The following is a 21,566-nucleotide window of genomic DNA, read 5'->3' on the forward strand; positions in this document are numbered from 1 at the left end:
GTAAAGCAGTAATGGAATGGTACAAGATATTATTTGTGTTGACACACAGTATATTCAGGCATGCCAGCTCAAGGGTTAATGATGCTGTTTATTCTCACAAATTTGATACTGGTACTGGTTTTGAATGACAGTTTTTAACAACCTCCTTTGTTACACACAATTAGATGAATGTTAATCGTAATAAATGTTGATGGAGTAAAAAATATTGGCCGGTCTAGTGGTAGTTTTAAAGAAAAAATACTCATCTTGTTTTTTGAGGATCTCCTTTAATCTGTTGCTTGAATTTCTTCTGTCTGGAACCCAGATTCTCTTGTAGGTCTGCAAACCTAATAGGTTGATAAGTTTTTTGAGTAACATAGATGACAATTTGATTTGTAGGTAATTTTCATATTTAACAGGTCTATATGCCTTGCTGCCCCGATGTTATTCAATCTGTATATTGAACAAGCAGTAAAGGAAACAAAAGAAAAATTCAGAGTTGGTATTAAAATCCATGGAGAAGAAATAAAAACTTTGAGGTTCGCCGATGACATTGTAATTCTGTCAGAGACAGCAAAGGACTTGAAAGAGCAGTTGAACGGAATGGACAGTGTCTTGAAAGGAAGATATAAGATGAACATCAACAGAAGCAAAACGAGGATAATGGAATGTAGTCAAATTAAGTCGGGTGATGCTGAGGGAATTAGATTAGGAAATGAGACACTTAAAGTAGTAAAGGAGTTTCGCTATTTGGGGAGCAAAATAACTGATGATGGTCAAAGTAGAGAGGATATAAAATGTAGACTGGCAATGGCAAGGAAAGCGTTTCTGAAGAAGAGAAATTTGTTAACATCGAGTATAGATTTAAGTGTCAGGAAGTTGTTTCTGAAAGTATTTGTGTGGAGTGTAGGTATGGAAGTGAAACATGGATGATAAATTGTTTGGACAAGAAGGGAATAGAAGCTTTCGAAATGCAGTGCTACAGAATAATGCTGAAGATTAGATGGGTAGATCATTTAACTAATGAGGAGGTATTGAATAGAATTGGGGAGAAGAGGAGTTTGTGGCACAACTTGACAAGAAGAAGGGACCGGTTGGTCGGACATGTTCTGAGGCATCAAAGGATCACAAATTTAGAATTGGAGGGCAACGTGGAGGGTAAAAATCATAGAGGGAGACCAAGAGATGAATACACTAAGCAGATTCAGAAGGATGTAGGTTGCAGTAAGTACTGGGAGATGAAGCAGCTTGCACAGGATAGAGTAGCATGGAGAGCTGCATCAAACCAGTCTCAGGACTGAAGACCACAACAACAACAATAAAGCCTTGCTGCCATCAATTACAATGTTCATTCAGCGAAATACATTCTATTTGTACGCAGCTGAAATTTACAATATGTTCTATAACTGAGCACAACAGAAAAACTTTATATCCTTCTGTCCTTCCTTCCTTCTTCGCCACCAGAAAACACACAACACAAACCACTTGCACCCAGTTAACACTGTTTCAAAGTACATCAGTAAAGATAGAGTCATACTAAGATCAAAGGATAGAACATTAAGTTGAAAATAATTTACAGAAAATGAAATTCACTCAACACCATGATAAAACAACTATGATAATATATATTCCCATAAAAAAATTATCTTTTTGCAGCACAGTAATTTTATGAAATTATTTTTTAATCAGAGAGGTTCAATTTTGCAAGATTTTTACAAAGTAATTATTTTTTGTGTTTCTCTTTTTAATTAGGCATTTTTAGTTTGTTGGATAAGTTTAGTATTAAGTATCAGATTTTAAATGTATTTTTCCAGTGTGAATTTTTTTAGATAAATTAAATTTATAGGTGTCAGAGAAAATTTTATAATTGTTTTAGCATGACATCTGCTACCATACAGTCAGAGTTTAAAACATTTCAAATAAGATTAAAAAGAGGATGAGATCATAAATTTGAGAGTATAAATGGTCCAGAGAGTTTATTGCATGTTACAAGGTACATTTTCACATGACTGTTCACGTTTAGATGCACCTTTGTTGATGTTTACATTAGCTTTTGGCTCTTTATTTCCCCTTGAGGAGAAAGTTATTTGGTATGGCAGTGCCCTACAGAAAAAACTGATGTGAGAAGTGGACTGTTTGACTGTAACTAATGTGACAGAGCATAATGTAATCATATCTTTAAGGGGAAATATGTTTTGTTTTAGATTACTTACTTTGAAAATCCCATGTCATTATGTTGCAGTGGTGACTGCTTGTGTTCACAAAATAATGAAGACTGAAAGAAGTACTTAAATGTATGTGCGTAAGTGCGAAGAATCACACACACACACACACACACACATACACACACACACACACACACACACACACACACACACACACACACACACACTGTATACAAAGATTAAAACATCACAAATATCAGAGGTACAAAGCATTTCTCTCTCATTAATGATACAAAGTTTGCAGTGATGTGCCAGCAGAAAATGTACTGAGTATAAACAGTAAACAAATTTAGATTCAGTGAGCATTGATCATGAATAAAATACAATTCATGTGGAAATGTTACAGAAATGATAGTACATAAATATTGTGGTATACACAGAGAACAAAGTAAATTATGAGAAACAATTGTACAGAAAATAAATATTACGACAGTGGACGTCTTATTAACATGTTTGAAAATTTAAACTAACTATTTGTTAATTTATGACTAAGCATTCTGTTGTATTTGAATGTAGTGTTTCATATTCAATTACTGTTGGCATGTTGTTAAGGTCAAAGGAAGTAGTGTTTAAGTATGTTTCAAATTAGAAAGCAGGTGAATAAAATTTTGCAAAAGATTGCATTGGCTAATGCAGTCACTTCAAGGAGGAGATGATGTGGTGATTTGCTTTTATGTACATATGTTTCGACATCTTTCTTATTACTCCATGCGTTTTGATAGTTGTATGCATTGCTAGTGTGGATTTTCATATGATAAGCACAAAAACATTGAATTTACCTTCCAGCATTAGACTAATAACAAAATCAACTTCTTTGACTTAAAGATCTCCAGCAAAACCTTATACATTATTTTGAAATTTATAGGGAACTAACAGCCAGTGATGTTTACTTCAACAGCTCATTTATCATCCATACCAAGATAAAATGGTATATTTTAGGCGCACATTGAATCCACTACATAAAATTCCATATATATACTCTGAGGCAGAGCTATCCCAAAATATATATTAAAATCAATTTGTTAATAACGTATCACTGTATTTAAATTATCAGAATTCATTTCACATTTGTCCCACACAGATTTAAATAATCCTGGACAATGTTTTTGGAACTAGGGGTGTGGCTTCTTTGGACTGTTGCTCTTGCGGGCATCCCGAAGGCTCTGATGATTCATTGTTTACATCAAAAGGGAATGAACAAAGTTGCTGAAACTTCACTGTAGAATCCCTGTCTCACTATACCTCTATGCTTTGATGCATCATTAATCCATGTTTATTATTATTGTTTTGATAGTTTTTTTGAAGAGTTATTTTTTTTCTTCCCATATGCTATTGTATCCATCAGTGGAATTACTTTGCAAATGTCTTTCCAGAGTGTACTAGAGTATGGTAACATACGTATTATCACCTAGCAGGAGTTTCACAAATGATAAGAGAAAAAAAAACGCGCAAAGTACACCTCTGTCCGAAATAAGTCCCATTACCTTGGTTTCCTTGCTAGCTGACTGTGTGTAAAGTGCCTTATTAGCAAGTTTTTTTGAGAGTGTATTATGCATGAGTTTAGTGAGTTTTACTTTCTTACTAATAGTAGCATTACATCACTAATTCAGAATTTAGTGTGCAATTTATCAGGTGTTATTTTGGAATGTGGTTAGGAAGAAAGTGAAGGAACTTACACCCAGAAACATGAATTAAGAACAAAAACATTGCAGATCCAGGCTAGGGTATGCAGACAATTTTAACAGAACAAAGTACAATGCAGCTGAGGGATTGTGTGCACTATAACACTTGGTATGCATATTTTTGTAAAACACAGTTATCGATATGACAAATACCATCTGTAAATTACCATGACAGTTGGTCATGCCAGCCAGACAGCCACAGCACAAGACCTGTGACATCATAGAAACATCACCATTTCATGATGCTAACTCAAAAACACTGTGATTTGAGTGCACAGAACAGTCCAAAGTTTAGAAACTAAAATACCAAAAATATTAAGCATGCAGTGAAGCTAACATACATTGCATAAAGATCTCTCAAAAATGTGTCTTTTAGTACAATTAATTGTAAACTGATGGGACATGTGATGTTGGGGGATAAATAAGCCACCCATACATTTTATCTAAGAGTTAGCCTTTTATGTTATTTAGTAGCTGATTATGAATACAAAGTGCTAATATGAGGAAAGTTTCCACCCGATTTCTCATACACAAACAACAGTTGACCAGAGTTGCCTGGCAAAACGTTGTTGTATTGCCTCGTGTAAGGAGGAGAAATGCGTACTATCACATTTTCTGACTTTGATAAAGGTCGGATTGTAGCCCATCGTGATTGCGGTTTATTGTATTGCGACATTGCTGCTTGCGTTGGTTGAGATCCAATGACTGTTAGCAGAATATGGAATCGGTGGGTTCAGGAAGGTAATACGGAATGCCATGCTGGATCCCAACAGCCTCGTATCACTAGCAGTCGAGATGACAGACATCTTATCCACATGGCTGTAACAGATCTTGCAGCCACGTCTTGATCCCTGAGTCAACAGATGGGGACGTTTGTAAGACAACAACCATCTGTACGAACAGTTCGATGATGCTTGCAGCAGCATGGACTATAAGCTCGGAGACCGTGGCTGTGGTTACCCTTGACACTGCATCACAGACAGATGTGCCTGTGATGGTGTACTCAACGACAAACTTGGGTGCATGAATGGCAAAACGTCATTTTTTCGGATGAATGCAGCTTCTGTTTACTTCATCATGATGGTCACATCTGTGTTTGGCGACACCGCGGTGAACACACACTGGAAGCGTGTATTCATCATTGCGATATTGGCGTATCACCTGGCGTGATGGTATGAGGTGCCATTGGTTACATGTCTCAGTCACCTCTTATTCACATTGACGGCACTTTGAACAGTGGATATTACATTTCAGATGTGTTATGACCCGTGGCTCTACCCTTCATTTGATGCCTTCGAAACGCTACATTTCAGCAGGATAATGCACAATTGCATGTTGCATGTCCTGTGCAGGCCTTTCTGGATACAGAAAATGTTTGACTGCTGCCCTGGGCAGCACATTCTCCAGCTCTCTCACCAACTGAAAATGTCTGGTCAATGGTGGCTGAGCAACTGGCTCATCACAATAAGCCAGTCACTACTCTTGATTAAATGTGGTATCGTGTTGAAGCTGCATGGGCAGCTGTACCTGTAGACGCCATCCAAGCTCTGTTTGACTCATTGCCCAGGCGTATCAAGGCCATTATTATGGCCAGAGGTGGTTGTTCTGGGTACTGATTTCTCAGGATCTATGCACCCAAATTGCATGAAAATGTAATCACATGTCCAATGAGTACCTGTTTATCATTTGCATTTCTTCTTGATGTAGCAATTTTAATGGCCAGTAGTGTACAATTAAAGTTGTCAGAGTTGCCTATACTACTCAGTACAGAGATAATTTGGATTCCATATGTTTGAACAACATATCAAAATTCACATTGGCAATGCACACATCTCTCAAGAGACACAACAACTAGATTTTTAGTCAGAGGGAGAAGGAAGGGGACACACACAAGATAAGTGATATGCTTGGAAATAATATATTAAATGACGCAGTGGCAGCTCATGCAAAATTTTATCATTATCCTACAATGTTGACTAACAGATTGTGTTTCACTACATTGTCATGACAGGTGCAACTTAATATTGTTGTGATATTAGCTCTACCTAATGCATTAAGATCAAGTATGTCATTTGTATGTTTCTGATCTCCTCTATGTTGTTTTAGTAATGCATTAGTGTGCCCTATATTTTTCAGTCCACCTGTACCGCATGCATTGTTCTTCCTGAATAACAAACATAGAAAGCAAAGAAGCACATTGTGAACATCACACCCACAGATCCACCTGTTTTTGTACACTTTCATACTAAATTTCCACATATACTTACTTTTATTACCACCACCTTTAGCCTTTTGACGTACAAGGGTAGTAATCATAACTAAATTGGATGTATTAATTTTACATATATAAACTGAACTCTTTAAATGTATTAAAATTTTAGAATTAATTGTTTGAATTTTCAGGGAATAGGAAAATGGAAAAAAGATGGTAGCACTGAGGATCGAACTTGAGTGGTCAGTTGATTGATCACTTGGATATGGACCCATAAAGTGAACTGCTACCCAAAAAATCCCGTACAATTTCTGCTTGCTCAATATTTTGCATGCAGTTTCAAAAAAAAAAAAAAAAAAAAAAAAAAAATTGGTGCCCTGGTACTGTGAGCAACTTAGCATTCATAGTGTCAGAATGAATGATGGCACATCAAAGCACGTGCAGGCAAAAACAGACAGCTGTGTCCCTTGTCTCAGTTGAGTGTAGTGCAGCTGACCATAATTTTAGCACTCACTACTGGTTTCTAGATATCACAGATACAACACTAAAAAGTCATGTTGTCATTAGATTAGATTTACCTTCATTCCAACTGATCCGTAACGAGGAGGTCCTCCAGGATGTAGAACATGTCAGGAAAACAATAATACATGACAAATATTTACAACTGAGACAAATAAGCTAATGTACCTTCCACAGGTCCCAAGTAGAATGATCATCATAATTTTAATGAACACTATATGAAAGAATTGTTTTACGGACACTAATGCAGGGAATTAAAAAAAAAAAGGTTTTTTTATATATAAGGTAATGAACATGTAATAGAACTACTACAGTACTTATTTACAATGAACACATTACTACACTGAAATGGTGCATTACTTCACTGAAATGGTGCAGAAATTAGTTGGCTCTACTGAGAAATTCATCAATGGAGTAGAAGGAGTTCGCCACCAATAAATGCTTTAGGCTTCTCTTTAACTGAATTTCATTGGTTGTTAGGCTTTTTATGGCTGCTGGCAAGTTATTGAAAATGTGTGTTCCTGAATAATGCACACCTTTTTGTACAAGAGTAAGTGACTTTAAATCCTTGTGTAAATTATTCTTATTTCTATTATTGATTCCACGAATTGAACTGTTGGTTTGAAAAAGCAATATATTTTTAATGGCAAATTTCATTAAGGAATAGATATATTGGGAAGCAGTAGTTAGAATCCCTAGTTCCCTAAACAGGCTTCTGCAGGATGTTCTTGAGTTCACACCACACATAACTCTTACTGCACGTTTTTGTGCCCAGAAAACTTAAGCTTGGCTTGATGAATTACCCCAAAAAATAATCCCATATGACATTATGGATTGAAAGTAAGCATAGTATGCCAGCTTTTTCATTTTTATATCCCCTATGCCTGACACAATTCGCATTGCAAATAGAGATTTGTTAAGATGCTTCAGCAGTTGTTTGGTGTGCTCCTCCCAGTTGAATTTATTATCAAGCTGTAATCCCAAGAATTTAATACTGTCCACTTCTTCTATCTGCTTGTCATTGTATGTTTGGCATATACTCGTGGGACACTCCTTACAAGTTTTGAACTGCACATAGTCTGTTTTTTTAAAGTTTAGTGACAAAGAATTGGATAGGAACCAGTGATTAATGTCCACAAATATTTTATTAGCTGATCTTTCTAAGACTACACTTGATTTGCTATTTATTGCAATATTTGTATCATCGTCAAACAAAAAGAACTTGGCATCTGGTAATGTTACTGATGAAAGGTCATTGATATACACAAGAAAAAGGAAGGGCCCTAAAATTGAACCTTGTGGGACCCTACATGTAATTAGTTCCCGGTTGGATGATGCATGATAGTTTAATACATGTCTCTTTCCTAATAACACCCTTTGTTTCCTCTTATTTGCATACCAGTATGCATTCAAGGAGAAATGGCCTACTTTTAATGCAGTTTCCAGCTCACATTTGAAGAGAAATGTCATAATTCAAATGCAATGTTCACTGCATGCTGCATCCCATTAGTACATGATCACTGGCTGTCACTGAAGTAACATAATTAATAATTTAGACACTGATATAACACTGTGTTACAAAAGACTATGCAACCAAGTCTAACTTAAAGAAATAATCAGTTTTAAGATTATCCACTGAATTTTGGAAACCTAGGAAGTTAGCACAATGATTTGGACACCATAGTGTGTGTTACAGTAGATTTGTTGGCTATACCAGAGCACTGACATTCTGAAGAAAAAACTCTCACTACAAACTTGTCAACAATGAATCTTGGCTCATTTCCAAGTGGGGAAATCAAACTATGTTGTAGTCCTGCAATATTTACAAAAACTGGTAGTAGCTACTGTACCATAGATGTAAATTCCTTAAGCATTGAAGGTGTCACTGAACTGCCTGTGATAAACTATGGGTGGGAAAGGCAACATGTATAATTCTGAGTACATACAGACCTCCATGTGCACGTATAGTAATGACTGGGTAACTGTAATAATAATAGGTGACATCAGTATTAACACACTAACCCAATAATTCCACCACAAAAAGATTACCACTGTTGAAACTTTCTGCCATATTAAAACTATGTGCCAGAGCAGGACTCAAACCCAGGATTTTGTCTTTCAGGGCCAGGTGCCCTAGAGAAGTGTAGAGCACTCGCCCATCTAATACAGAGTTCCTTGGTTTGAGTCCTAGTCCAGCATACAGTTTTAATCAGCCAGGAATTTTCATATTAGTGCACAATCCATTGCAGAGTGAAAATTCATTCTGGAAACATTCCCCCAGGCTGTGGCTAAGCCATGTTCCTGCAATATCTTTTTCTCTATGAGTGCCAGGTCCGCCAGTTTTGTGGAAGAATTTCTGTGATGTTTTGAAAGCGGGAGATGAGGTACTGTTGGAAGTAAAGCTGTGAGGAGAGGTCATGAGTCATGCTTCGGTAGCTCAGTTTGTAGAACATTTGCCTCTCAAAGGCAAAGGTCCTGGGTTCAAGTCCTACTCAGGCATACAGTTTTTATCTGCCAGGAGGTTTTGTATCTGTGCACACTCTCCTGCAGAGTGAGAATTCCTCCTGTATTACAGTTCTTATTACACAAATTTACTAATTAAGGAACCAACTGGAGAAGTAGGTGGCACCTATCTGTGTAATATTACCGCTAACATGGATAAGTTTATTTGTAAAACACTCTCTTATTTGCTATCTCTGACCATCATGCTGTGGAATTTCTGTTTGTCTAATATAAAGCCACAAGCTAGTGAGATGGAAAGATACATAACAAAAAGAACAGTACATGTTGAGGCCATCAAAAACTTCCACTTCATATTAGAAAGTGCATCATGACCTGAAGTTAACTATTACACTTATGAATATTTTTCTGTTGGTGTCTTCTACTTTTTGACATCACATGCCCACTAAAACATATAAATAAAATATGTAGAAAAGTACCTGGATAGATGGTGAAGGTGTACAAGTAAGAAAAAAAGTAACACTGTTTCAGTGTGAAACATTATAAAACATGAGATGTTAAGGTGAATGAAACATGAAGTAGATATTATGAATATTGCTTACTAGTGCACACAAGGAGTAGACATGTAGCTCACATCTAAAATAATGGAAGCAGTACTCCTGCTAATATTCAGAATGTTATAAATAGCTCCCTAGTTGGAAAGAATAATTTCGATAACGAAATCATTATAAACCGAAATGGTAGTATAACAGAATGCTAATAGAATATTGTAAATATCTTAGGTGACTATTTCTTCTCTGTTGGTAAATCTGTCAGTGATACATTCAGTAACCATAAATATAACTTGGCAATGCTTCTACTTACAGCATGTACCTCACCCAAGCAGACAGCAGTGAAATAAAAAGCATAGTAAAGGCAACACAAAACTCTTTGCAACACATCTGGACTCCTTTCTTACAGAATTAACAGGGTCTTACCACCATAAAGTTTTCCTGATCTGTTGAAAATAGCCCAGGTTGCCCCTACTTTCAAGGAAGGATGCAGATTGAGATAGAAGATAATAAATCAATCTCTATCTTGTCTGAAAAGGTAATAACACACAGACCTGTCACAGTTTTGAGTAAACATAGTCTGATCTTGGAAAATCAGAATGGTTTCATTAAGAACAAATCGACTGCAGCAGCTGCCAATCCATTTATTGATGAGGTAATATTGGCTGTTGAGAACAAAGAGTATATTACAGGCACATTCCTTGATCTTGAACAGGCATTTGACCGTGTCATTATAACAGTACTTCAAGAGAAGTTGTGGAACATAGGCATCAGAGGCATTGCTCATGGTCTAATAAAATCATATCTAAGAGAAAGCAGCTTGTGCTGTTAAGAATGGTAAGTGGCACACACAGATCTAGCATTACCGATATGACATGTGGAGTACTTCTTTTCTTTGTTTATGTAAATGATGTTAAATACTTCACACCAGATTCAAAGATCATACTCCAAGCTGGTGACACATCTATTGTGTGGATGTATAAATATTATGACCAATTATAAATCTTGCACAACCATATTACAAATGAAATAAATCAGTAATTCAGTGAAAAACATCTTAGTGTTAGCACTAAGAAATTGGCAGTAATGGTCAGTGAAGTCAACAAGATGACAGGTTTTGAAATTCAGTTGTGCATTGGACCTGACATAGCTATCAACGAAAACTATGTAAGGTCCCTGGGAATAAAAATACAAGATACACTTCGGTAGGATATACATGTTCACCCTCTGGCATGCAAACTGCCCAAACATATATCTGCAGTAAATATGCTTGGCAGATACAGCAATGAGACCTATGTGCTACAGGCTGCTTATCATGCATTGATTACATCTGTTATAAACTATGAGTTAGAAGTACAGGGTGCTACAACTCCAGCAGACCTTTCTTCCAGAAGTGCTAGGCTTGCAAGGACCGCAGGAGACGTTCTGTGAAGTTTGGAAGGTAGGAGATGAGGTACCGGTGAAAGTAAGGCTGTGAGGAGAGGTCGTAAGTTGTGCTTGGGTAGCTCTGTTGGTAGAACAATTGCCCACGAAAGGCAAGGGTCCTGAGTTCAAATTTTGGTCCAGCACACAGTTTTAATCTGCCAGGAAGTTATAAATCGGGACATTCTGCTGCAGAGTGAAAATTTCATTCTAGTCCTTTACAAGCTTTTAAAGTTACAGGAGAAAGCTGTAAGGACAAATTGTGGTGTAAAACCAAAAGACTCATGTCATGTTCTGTTACATAAACCAGAAGAAGGATCAGTCATCTCATAAATCATAGAACTGTAATTAATCAATGAAACCAAGTGTACACAGGACTGAGACATGGAAATACATTATAGAGTTCAGTCACGTCATTTCCTACTGCAAATTTAAACCCCCGAGTAAAGGAATGTTGATTGCCAACTGGCGCTACTCACTAGATGAGTATAATTTTTTTGCACAGAATAAAGGAATTTTGTACAGGCTTCATTATGTATTTAATGTAAACACTTAATCACCAACTTTTTGTTCAGTCATTTCTTAAACAACTAATTGAAAATAAATCATAGTTGCTGTAGTGAAATTCTATCTACCTGCAAATCAAGCATCGTGTATAAGTGAATTATTTTCAAACCTATCTTGTTGTATCACTGTTTTTTGTTTAAAAAAAAAAGTGCATACGTGTATTCACTTGTGAACTTACAAATTCATAATAATTATCCTTATGTCATGTGATGGTGAATAAAGTTATAATAATAATAAAATAATAATAATAATGATTATTATTGTATTGCATCACATTGAAAAAGTAAACCTTCAGAGAGATAGAAATGTGTGTGCATAAATCCAAATCACTTCATCATCTCCTGTGTGAACAGAGTGAGTTAGCCAATGCAGCCTTTGTTCAAAATTTGTTTCACCAGTTTTTCAGTTTGAAACATACAGTACATAAACAGTACTACCATTGGGAATAACCGTATGCAGACAGTCCCACAGCACGGAACACTACACTAAAATATTGTAACTTACTTAATCGTATCTTAATACAACAGTTAGATTAATTTAAATTTCCAAAACATCTTAATGTAATGTCCTCTGCCATATTATTTATTTATTTTTGTACAATTGTTTGTCATCATTTATTTTGCTCCCTGTGTAACACAATATTTACATAATATAATTTCTGTAACAATCCAAGGAACTTTCACAACAGTGGGTAATAAAGAGCTGAAAGCTAATGTAAATATCTACAAATGTGCATCTAAACATGAACAGCTTTCTGAAGATGAACCTGTCAGTTAAAAACTAGTAACAGAACTATTATGTGAATAAAGAGCATTATTAACAGTGGCTGGTTGCTGTTTCCTTCAACCTGTGATGTACACTGTGTTTAATGAGTTGTAAGACAGAATTGCTAATCAGCTTAAAACCTTAAAATTTTTGTACCAAAATGAAGTAAATTGTCCATTACAGATAAATTCAAATGGAGCTAGCAGTAGGGAAATAGACGTTTTAGCCCGATCTCCCACTGGCCGTAGCTTGGATTGTCCAGTGCAGGAAAATGATGGTGTGTATACGGCGACATTTCAGCCGGATGAAGCAGGAGAGTGGAGCATTGCTGTGACCCATGGTGGAGAGCATATCCAAGGAGGACCATTCACATGCTTTGTGTTTGATCCAAATGCTGTGAAGGTATCTATACAACCAATTATAAAATGAAAAATTCTCTGTTGTTTGTTAATGTTACACAGACCTTATGTTACCAGTGATTAGATAAAATATGTATCGGGTCAACCATAATGAAATCTGTCACTGGAGCAGCATGTGTATTAACAAAGCACTGGGTACATTTGATGTTCACACAAGGAATTTTCTAATAAAAATAAATTTGGCTAATATTATTTTGTGGCAAAGGTGGGGTGTATTATGTTACTGGCTATAAGAGCTCCAAAGTAATTTTATATTTACCAAAACCCAAAAAGAAATCCAGTCCATTAAGATTATTTGTTTATTTATATTTTAAATGGTAACTATAATTTTTATGCCATATATGTAGACTGATGTTCTGTGTTTTTCTCTGGCCATGTAATTCACTTCGAGTGCTCAGTTACAGTACGTGTGGCCTCGAAGGCAATGTAGCTTTATTGTTCTGTTGAGAATATTTTGTATACCACTAATGGTTTTGCAGTTTAGCATGCAGCTATTCACAGAATTTCAAATGTGTTCTTCAATTTTTTTGTTATAATTTGTATTTATCCTCAGTTTTTTCTTTTTTCTATGAACAATGGAAGTGTGTGTGTTGTAATGCTCAGTTATTGACTTAGTGTGATAGACTTCTCTCATTTTTAACAGAAATATTTCAATGATCCTCAGTATCTGATTAAGAGTCTGATCAGTTTCTTGGAAACTGCAATAACATTTTTCATTGGTAGATCCTGCTCTGTTAGAATTACCTCAATTTGTGGTACAGCATTCAAAGAGTTGCAGAGAACTGCCAGTTAAGGTGTGAAGTCTTGGCCTTGACTCTTCATTGTCCTTTTACTTTACATTATTAAGTTAGCTTTTGTCCTTCAATGTGAATCTTCTCTAGCTGTGATTTCCATGTGATGTTGAAATAAGTAGAACATATCTACAGATATTCCAATTTCCTTTACACTCTCTTGTTCTGATAAAAAAAGGTGTTTCTTTTGGTAATGAGGACTTCTAAATTTTCATGATACGCATAAATATTGTCTATGTGTACCACAAGTTCCTTTCAGACTGTGGTATTCTGCATCACGTTTTGTATTTTTTCTAGTTTATTTATTTCATATTTTGTTTACTGGTGATTCATGTTGTGAATCTATCACAGGAAATGGAAAGTGCCAGTTCTACAAGTTTTTTGTGGTCACATTCCATGGTATTTCATACATGGTACTAATAAGTTTCATGTTAAAGTGTCTACAACTTAGATTCTGTAACAGAAAAATAAATTAACTATGAAGGTAAAACTTTCTGGGATGTTAGGCTGCATCATGTTTCTTTTATACAATTGATATTTCGGCTCCTCAACTAGGATCTTCTTCAGGATCTCGTATTGTGATCTTTACCCTCCCATACATCGCCATTTAAGTTCTCGTTCTTTGCACAAATTTTGAAAAACTTAGAGGAATAAGATTACAAAAGAAGAACTTTTTTACTTATCTTGATTATCTCATTGTTTTTGATGGCTCAAAATCTTGTCTAGAAGTATATTCTTGCAGCTGAAATTTCTATTTAACAGATTCCTGCAGACGAAATAACTGATGAAGATTTGCCTGTCGTAATGACTTTCTTTTATTTTTATCCCATTCTTCTAAATCACACCAACTTAACAATTTTCACTTCTATCACCCCAGAAATTACATTGTTGTTGACAAGTTTAGAAAAATGTATACTTCGATCAGAGACATGCCCACCACTACTTACATTCTGCCTTACTTACAATTTCCAAAGAGTTTCCAAAGAAAAAGAGCTTACAAACATTTTTGACAGGAGAAGAATCTTTACCAAATTATATCATTATTTCATAAATAAATCCAGAAACAAATTTTGTAATTAGTGCTAGATTGTGAAATTAATAATATTAATTTTATGTATTCCAGACATTGTGCAATTTAAATTATTCCTAAAAGAAGAGTAGTTTTAACTGTTAGTGCATATCGATTTTAACTCATTAATTTCTTTTTCATACATTTTAGCTTGAATATAATACATCGTGTATAAAATCGTATGAATTCTTTTAATGAAACAACTGAGATAATTTGAACCTATGCAAGAATCGATATTATACATTGTATCAGATATTTCTATAAAGAAAAAGGTTATGTTAGAGGAGGGTGACTCTTCACAATATCCTCTTCAAAAAATTTGGAAACAGAATGTTTACAATATTTTGTGACAGACTATAAGGTTTGTCAAGCAGTATACAAAATGGTGCCCAGGATAGCAGATAGATGTATAGAGCATCTGATACGTAACATATTACAGAAAAATTAAGATAAATATCTACTATAAAAATCATAATCTATGCATATATCAGGATATGGTATTCAGATTTTCAGATCTATGGAACTTACTGTCACTAGACAAATAAGGTCAAAGGTACAACATTACACCACCAAACTATAGAAATAATTTCAGAGGCAATGTAAATCACTGGAATTTATAAAATTTAAGTTAAGATGTATAACATCAAACCTTCATTTAAGTGTACGATGAGTGAGCCGACTTGAAAAACTCACAATGGTACAGACCAGCAAAAGTATACTCAGTCACGAGTAGGAATTAATCAGCCATGTAAACCATCGTATTGAAGGATATGTTGACTCACAAGAGAACAAAATAATGGATAAGTGTTAGAGCCTAAGTTTACGATGTGGGGATCGACCCATGAATCCGAACCACACCAGGTAAAAAACAGCAAAAAATCTTCCAGCACAACAAAATGAATAAAGTGCATAATCATATCAATGAGGTCAGTTATAACCAACGAGTAATTCTGAGGAGCATTTAGCTTCAATCAGTGGTTGTACGTTCTCCTTGGGCACACACACACACACACAGAGAGAGAGAGAGAGAGAGAGAGAGAGAGAGAGAGAGTCGCAATGACCAGGGGTACCAAAAACAGAGCTAAGCATGAGTCTGACTATAACTCAAAATCCAATCAGATTCAATATTGCAACACTCAGGATAAATTCAGTTAAACATAGTCATAAATTAGCTTTAAATGATGTCGCAATCCACTACCCACTATTGTCCCATTTCAATACTGTAAAAAGCCCTACTCATTTAGTCTTATGGCTCCTATATATTAAATTCTAAAGCACAGATAAATTACAGAACACAACTATATAGTGTATCATATATTTTAACTCAGTCAGTAGATAAGACAAAACTTTAAAAATCACATCTTACATAATAAATTCAAGACAAACAAAACACAGTTATATAGTTGTATGAATCTACAGATAGATTTAAATTCAGTCAATGGATAAAATAGGACTCTAGAAATCACACCATCTTTCATACTAAATTCATGACAATGAAAAAAAAAGAACAAACAAAAATGAGATACTTTTGGATCAGGTCGATCAATACTTTAGATTTCTCTTTGGCTTTCACCAACACAAGATCTACTTCAAACCTGTAAAATCTACCTTTGCCATCATGTCTCTACTTTCTCCTATCTCCCAGTTTTATCATCATCTTCCTCAGTCAATAGATATGACAGAACTTCAAAAGTACATGATCTTACACACTACATTCATGGTAGAAAAAACACAATTACATAATCTAAAAAATCTGCAGACATAGTGAACATTTTCTTCTAAATTAGGCGTCATTATTCATCCATGTTCACATGCCTTGTCATCTGTACTACAAGTTAACAGTGCTTGGCATTTTACATACTTGCTTTGCTTACCAGTAGCTCCTCTTAGCTTTACACATGTGTTGTGACTTGGCAAGACAGCCAAGTCACTATGAGAGGAAGCCGAAAGGCATGCATTTAAGCTCACGCAGGCTGGCGTGAGGTCTGGAACGGGTAAAGTAATTGAGACTAGCAAATAAAGTACGAAGCTGCTGGAATACTTAACTTTAATCCATAAGTGGTGAACATAGCTCTTGACGGTACATGCATCACAAGATAAATAGCAAATGATAATGGCGCCTTGCTAGGTCGTAGCTAATGACGTAGCTGAAGCTATGCTAACTATCGTCTCGGCAAATGAGAGCGTAATTTGTCAGTGAACCATCGCTAGCAAAGTCGGCTGTACAACTGGGGCGAGTGCTAGGAAGTCCCTCTAGACCTGCCGTGTGGCGGCGCTTGGTCTGCAATCACTGATAGTGGCGACACGCGGGTCCGACGTATACTAACGGACCGCGGCCCATTTAAAGGCTACCACCTAGCAAGTTTGGTGTCTGGCGGTGACACCACATTCCTCCCCTGCAAATCGGCAGACGGTTGTGGTATAAGGCTTCCGCCCCCCATGGTGACGTATGCGACAAGGTGGGGAGCCTAACAACAGGCGAGGCTGTGCCACCCACACCCTGCCATTCGGTCCGAGGGGAGCTAGGAAACGCCTGAAAACCTAGTCCAGGGTGCATGCCAACATGCGGTGTACGCGCCGGTTTAGAGACAGGAGGGGCAGAAGGGTCGACCTCCATCAGGTCGGGGTACCCGACGGGCGAAGACGTCATGTGGTCCGGAGCGGGCAAGAGTTCCATGTCGGAGGACAGCTGGTCACGGGAAGTGATCGGCGGCGCGTAACCCAGGGAGGCGCCCGGCGGTTGCAGCAACGTGGGCGTCGCCGGCGGGAGAACAGGCGGCGGCGGCAGTGCGTCGCCATGGGGCAAAATGGAAGGCAGTGGCGGTAACACCTGGGGCTGAGGCGAGCCAGTAGATGGGTCCCCAAGGCGCTGACCGGACGGCACCGTCGCTGAAAGCAGACGGGGAGCGGCAGAACCCGTGCGACAACAGAGGCGCAGCTGATTGAGATGCCGATGCACCTCACCAGAGGCCCCCAAAACCAGATACATAGCGCGGCCGAGGCAGCGAAGAATGCGCCCTGCGAGCCAACGCCGTGAACCTCGATAGTTGTGATAGTAGACAACGTCACCAGGGGCAAAAGCAGGTGTCTGCTGCTGCACAGGAACCTGATGCGGCGGATGTAGCAAAGACATCAAGGTGCGATGAGGACGACCGTGAAGCAACTCAGCTGGCGAGCGACCATCTCGGGTCTGAGAGCGATACGTGGACAAAAAGAGCAATAATGCGTCCTCCCGAGAATGTGACTCTTTCAACTTCAACATCCGGGACTTGAAAGTCCTGACCAGTCGTTCAGCGGTACCGTTTGACTGTGGCGAAAACGGCGTGGACGTCAGATGTTGAATACCATTGGCCTCGCATAATGACTGAAATTCTGCGGACATGAATTGTGGGCCATTGTCGGAAACAATAGTCTGTGGAAGACCTTCAATGCAAAAGATAGCAAATAACGCTTGGATGGTGGCAGATGACGTCGTGGAAGACATCTGGACAACAAAAGGAAAATTACTGAATGAATCGACAACAACCAACCATCGAGCATTCCAGAATGGACCAGCAAAATCAATGTGTAAGCGTTGCCAAGGGGTAGTGGCTTTCGGCCATGCAAAGAATTTCCGCGGTGGTGCGGATTGTTGTTCGGCACACGCCATGCAAGAACAGCACATATTCGTAATCGCGGCATCGATTCCGAACCAAGTACAGTGCTGACGTGCAAGTTGTTTCGTTCGCACTATACCCCAATGTCCTTGGTGAAGAAGCCGTAAGACAGAGGACTGTAACGAACGGGGGACCACGACCCTGGACTGATCATTATCAGAACACAACAGCAAAACACCACGTCGAATAAAAGTCTCTCCTTGTGAGCACAAAATCGGCGAACCAACGGATCCTCGATCCGTGACTTTGACAAGGGCCATTACGTAGCAACAAAACGCAAAATGGTAGCAAGGACAGGGTCAGCAGCTGTGGCTGTAGCTACAAGACGAAAATCCATCGGAAATGATTCGACCGCGTCATCGGTTTCCGAATCAATGAACATGCAAGCAAGTTTGGAGGAATCGGATGCTCTATCCTCAGCAACAGGCAAACGGGACAACGCATCAGCATTTCCATGCATAGCAGTGGACCAATACAAGATATCGTAGTGGTACTGTGAGAGGAAAATAGACCAGCGAATGAATTTCTGCACTGTACGTGGAGCTACAGGCTTGTTCGGATGAAAAAGCGATGTCAAAGGTTTGTGGTCTGCGATGATGGTAAAGTGACGATCATACAAGAAATCATGAAACTTAGTAACACCAAACACGGGAGCCAAAGCTTCTTTCTCGATCTGTGAATAATTTCTTTGCGCAGACGAGAGCAATTTGGATACAAAGGCAATAGGGTGATCGTGCGAACCATCTTTGTGCACAAGCACAGCACCGATCCCAAAATCCGATGCATCCACCATCAACAAAAGGGGCTTCTGGGGATCGAATGGCGTCAAGCAAGTATTGGAAATCAACACCGATTTCAACTGGCGAAAGGCGTGTTCGCATTCCGTCGTCCAGACGAATGGAACACCTTTACGGCGTAAGCGATGGAGCGGAGCTGAAATGGAAGAGGCGTGGCGTACATATGTATGATAATAATTTTTCCCAGCACACTCTGTAGCTGCTTCAAATTCTGCGGCGAAGGCAAGTCTTGTATGGCACGGAGGTGCTCTGGACTGGGATGTATGCCTTGGGCATGGAGTACATGGCCCAGATAGGGTAAGTCCCGAGCAAAGAACACACATTTGTCCTTCCGCAAGCGCAGACCATTTTGTCGCAAGACCTGAAATAATGTTCTGAGATTGGCTAAATGTTCTTCTTCCATCTTTCCGGAGATCACAATATCGTCCAGATAGTTTGCTGCAGTAGGGACCGATGCACAAACAGTGTGCAGATATTGCTGAAACAATGCAGGGGCGGATGCACACCCGAATGGCAATCGTTTGAATTGGTACAAACCAAGATGCGTGTTAACCACCAAGACGCGCTGGGATTCTTCGTCCACCGGTATCTGCAAGTACGCATCTGCTAGGTCCAACTTCGAAAAATATTTACCCGGGCACAGTTTGTCAAAAAGATCTTCCGGGCGGGGTAAAGGAAAAGTTGCAATCACTAGTTGTGGATTCACTATTGCCTTGAAGTCCACACAAAGTCTCAATTTTCCGGAAGGTTTTTCCAAAATTACTAAGGGTGATGCCCAGAGAGAAGCCTGCACACGTTCAATCACACCTTGTGATTCCAAATCGTGTAATGTTCTTGCGACCTCATCACGCAATGCGTGGGGAACATTGCGAGCTCTGAAAAATTTTGGTTGCGTGTTTACTTTCAGTTCCAAATGTGCTTTATAGTTCTTAGCGCAACCGAGGCCCGGTGCTAAAATGTCTGCAAATTCTTCACATAGACGAGAAACACTGGCTGAAGGCACAGTCTGGTTCACTGAGAGGACCTGATTTACTATAGACAAGTTAAACAACTGAAACAAATTGAAACCAAACAAGTTCACTGCAGAAGAAGAACGAAGGACGTACAATGACACAAGTTTTGTTTGTCCCTTGTATGTTGCAAGACGGCTGCACTGTCCTAACACAGGGAGCCCGTGACTTGAATATGTAGTTAGCTTAACATTTGCGGGTTGCAACGGAGGTGTGCCCAGCTGTTTGTACATGTCGTGATTGATCAAGGAAACTGCAGCTCCGGTATCGAGCTGGAATGCTATCACATTGCCGTGAATGTCCAAGTCTACAAAAAGTTTATTGTCCTGCTGACGACAAGAGCGACTGTCTCGTGCAATGTGATCTGACACTGGTACAGAATCACTTGCCACTTGACGGGATTTCCGGCGATGTCGACGCACACTATTCGTGGGACGAACACAGTCACTGTTAGAGAGAGTGGCACTGGGCGGAGTGGAATGAACTACATGAATTTCCATGGGCGAAGGTTCACGAGCCTGAGTATTCGGGGTTCGATTCCGATTCCGGCACAAAGCAAAGGGCCTGGAATGGTTGTGTGTGTCCGATCGGATCTTTTTCTGGCAAACACTCTGAACATGTCCTCCTTTATTACAGAAAAAGCAAATAGCTTGGCGTGACGGGCAATTCTCACGCGAATGTCTAGTAGCACACCGCGGGCATGATTTTAGCACTGCATTTGCTTGCTTGCGTGGCACACATGACTGAGGTCTTGGCGGCAGCTGCGCGGACGGGCGCGAGGGCTGTTTACTGTTCCGTCCAGCGTGCCCGGTCGGCCGGTGAACGTGACACACGGGTGGGGAAGTTTCAAATGATTCCTGAGCAAAGTCCAGTGTGTCCTGCCGATCCAATATGTCCATCACTTATTGAAGGGAGGGATTGACTAGTTTTAAAATCTGTTCCCTTATATGAACATCAGAAACGTTCTGTGCAATAGCATCACGTAACATAGTATCTGAATAAGGGAGTCCACATTCACACTCAAAAGCACAATCCCTAGTAAGGCCTTGCAAGGTTGCAACCCACTCCCTATTAGTCTGACCGGCCGTACATTTTGTACGAAAGAAGGTATACCTTTTCGCAACTACATTGACTGATTCTTTGAAATAAGCATCTAATGCAGACAAAATTTCATCGTAGGACAGAGTTGCTACGTCGCGTCGGGGAAATAATTTCACTATCATATGGTACGTCTGGACGCCTACAGATGCTAACAAAAAAGGCTGCCGCTCATTACCTTGAATTCTGTAGGCGGCGAGATGGAATCCACATTGGCGTGTCCACTCCGTCCAGCTTTCCAGTGCCGCATCAAAAGGACGAAAAGGTGGTGCAACTGCATGTTGTGACTGCGGTAGCGGTGGAGCGGCGGCTGCCGCATTGTTTTGCAGTGCACGTTGACCCTG

The 21,566-nt window shown here is 38.8% G+C and overlaps 1 protein-coding gene across 1 annotated transcript in view; it reads left to right on the top strand.

The window, feature by feature from the left end:
• Positions 1-21,566, top strand: part of LOC126456767 (filamin-A) — an 885,319-nt gene that overhangs the window by 310,016 nt on the left and 553,737 nt on the right. The window contains exon 9 of the mRNA XM_050092525.1: positions 12,566-12,784. Coding sequence (XP_049948482.1) covers positions 12,566-12,784 — 219 coding nt within the window. The remainder of the gene's footprint in view (positions 1-12,565; positions 12,785-21,566) is intronic.

The sequence above is a fragment of the Schistocerca serialis genome, chromosome 2 (genome assembly GCF_023864345.2).
Source record: "Schistocerca serialis cubense isolate TAMUIC-IGC-003099 chromosome 2, iqSchSeri2.2, whole genome shotgun sequence".
Classification (NCBI taxonomy): domain Eukaryota; kingdom Metazoa; phylum Arthropoda; class Insecta; order Orthoptera; family Acrididae; genus Schistocerca; species Schistocerca serialis.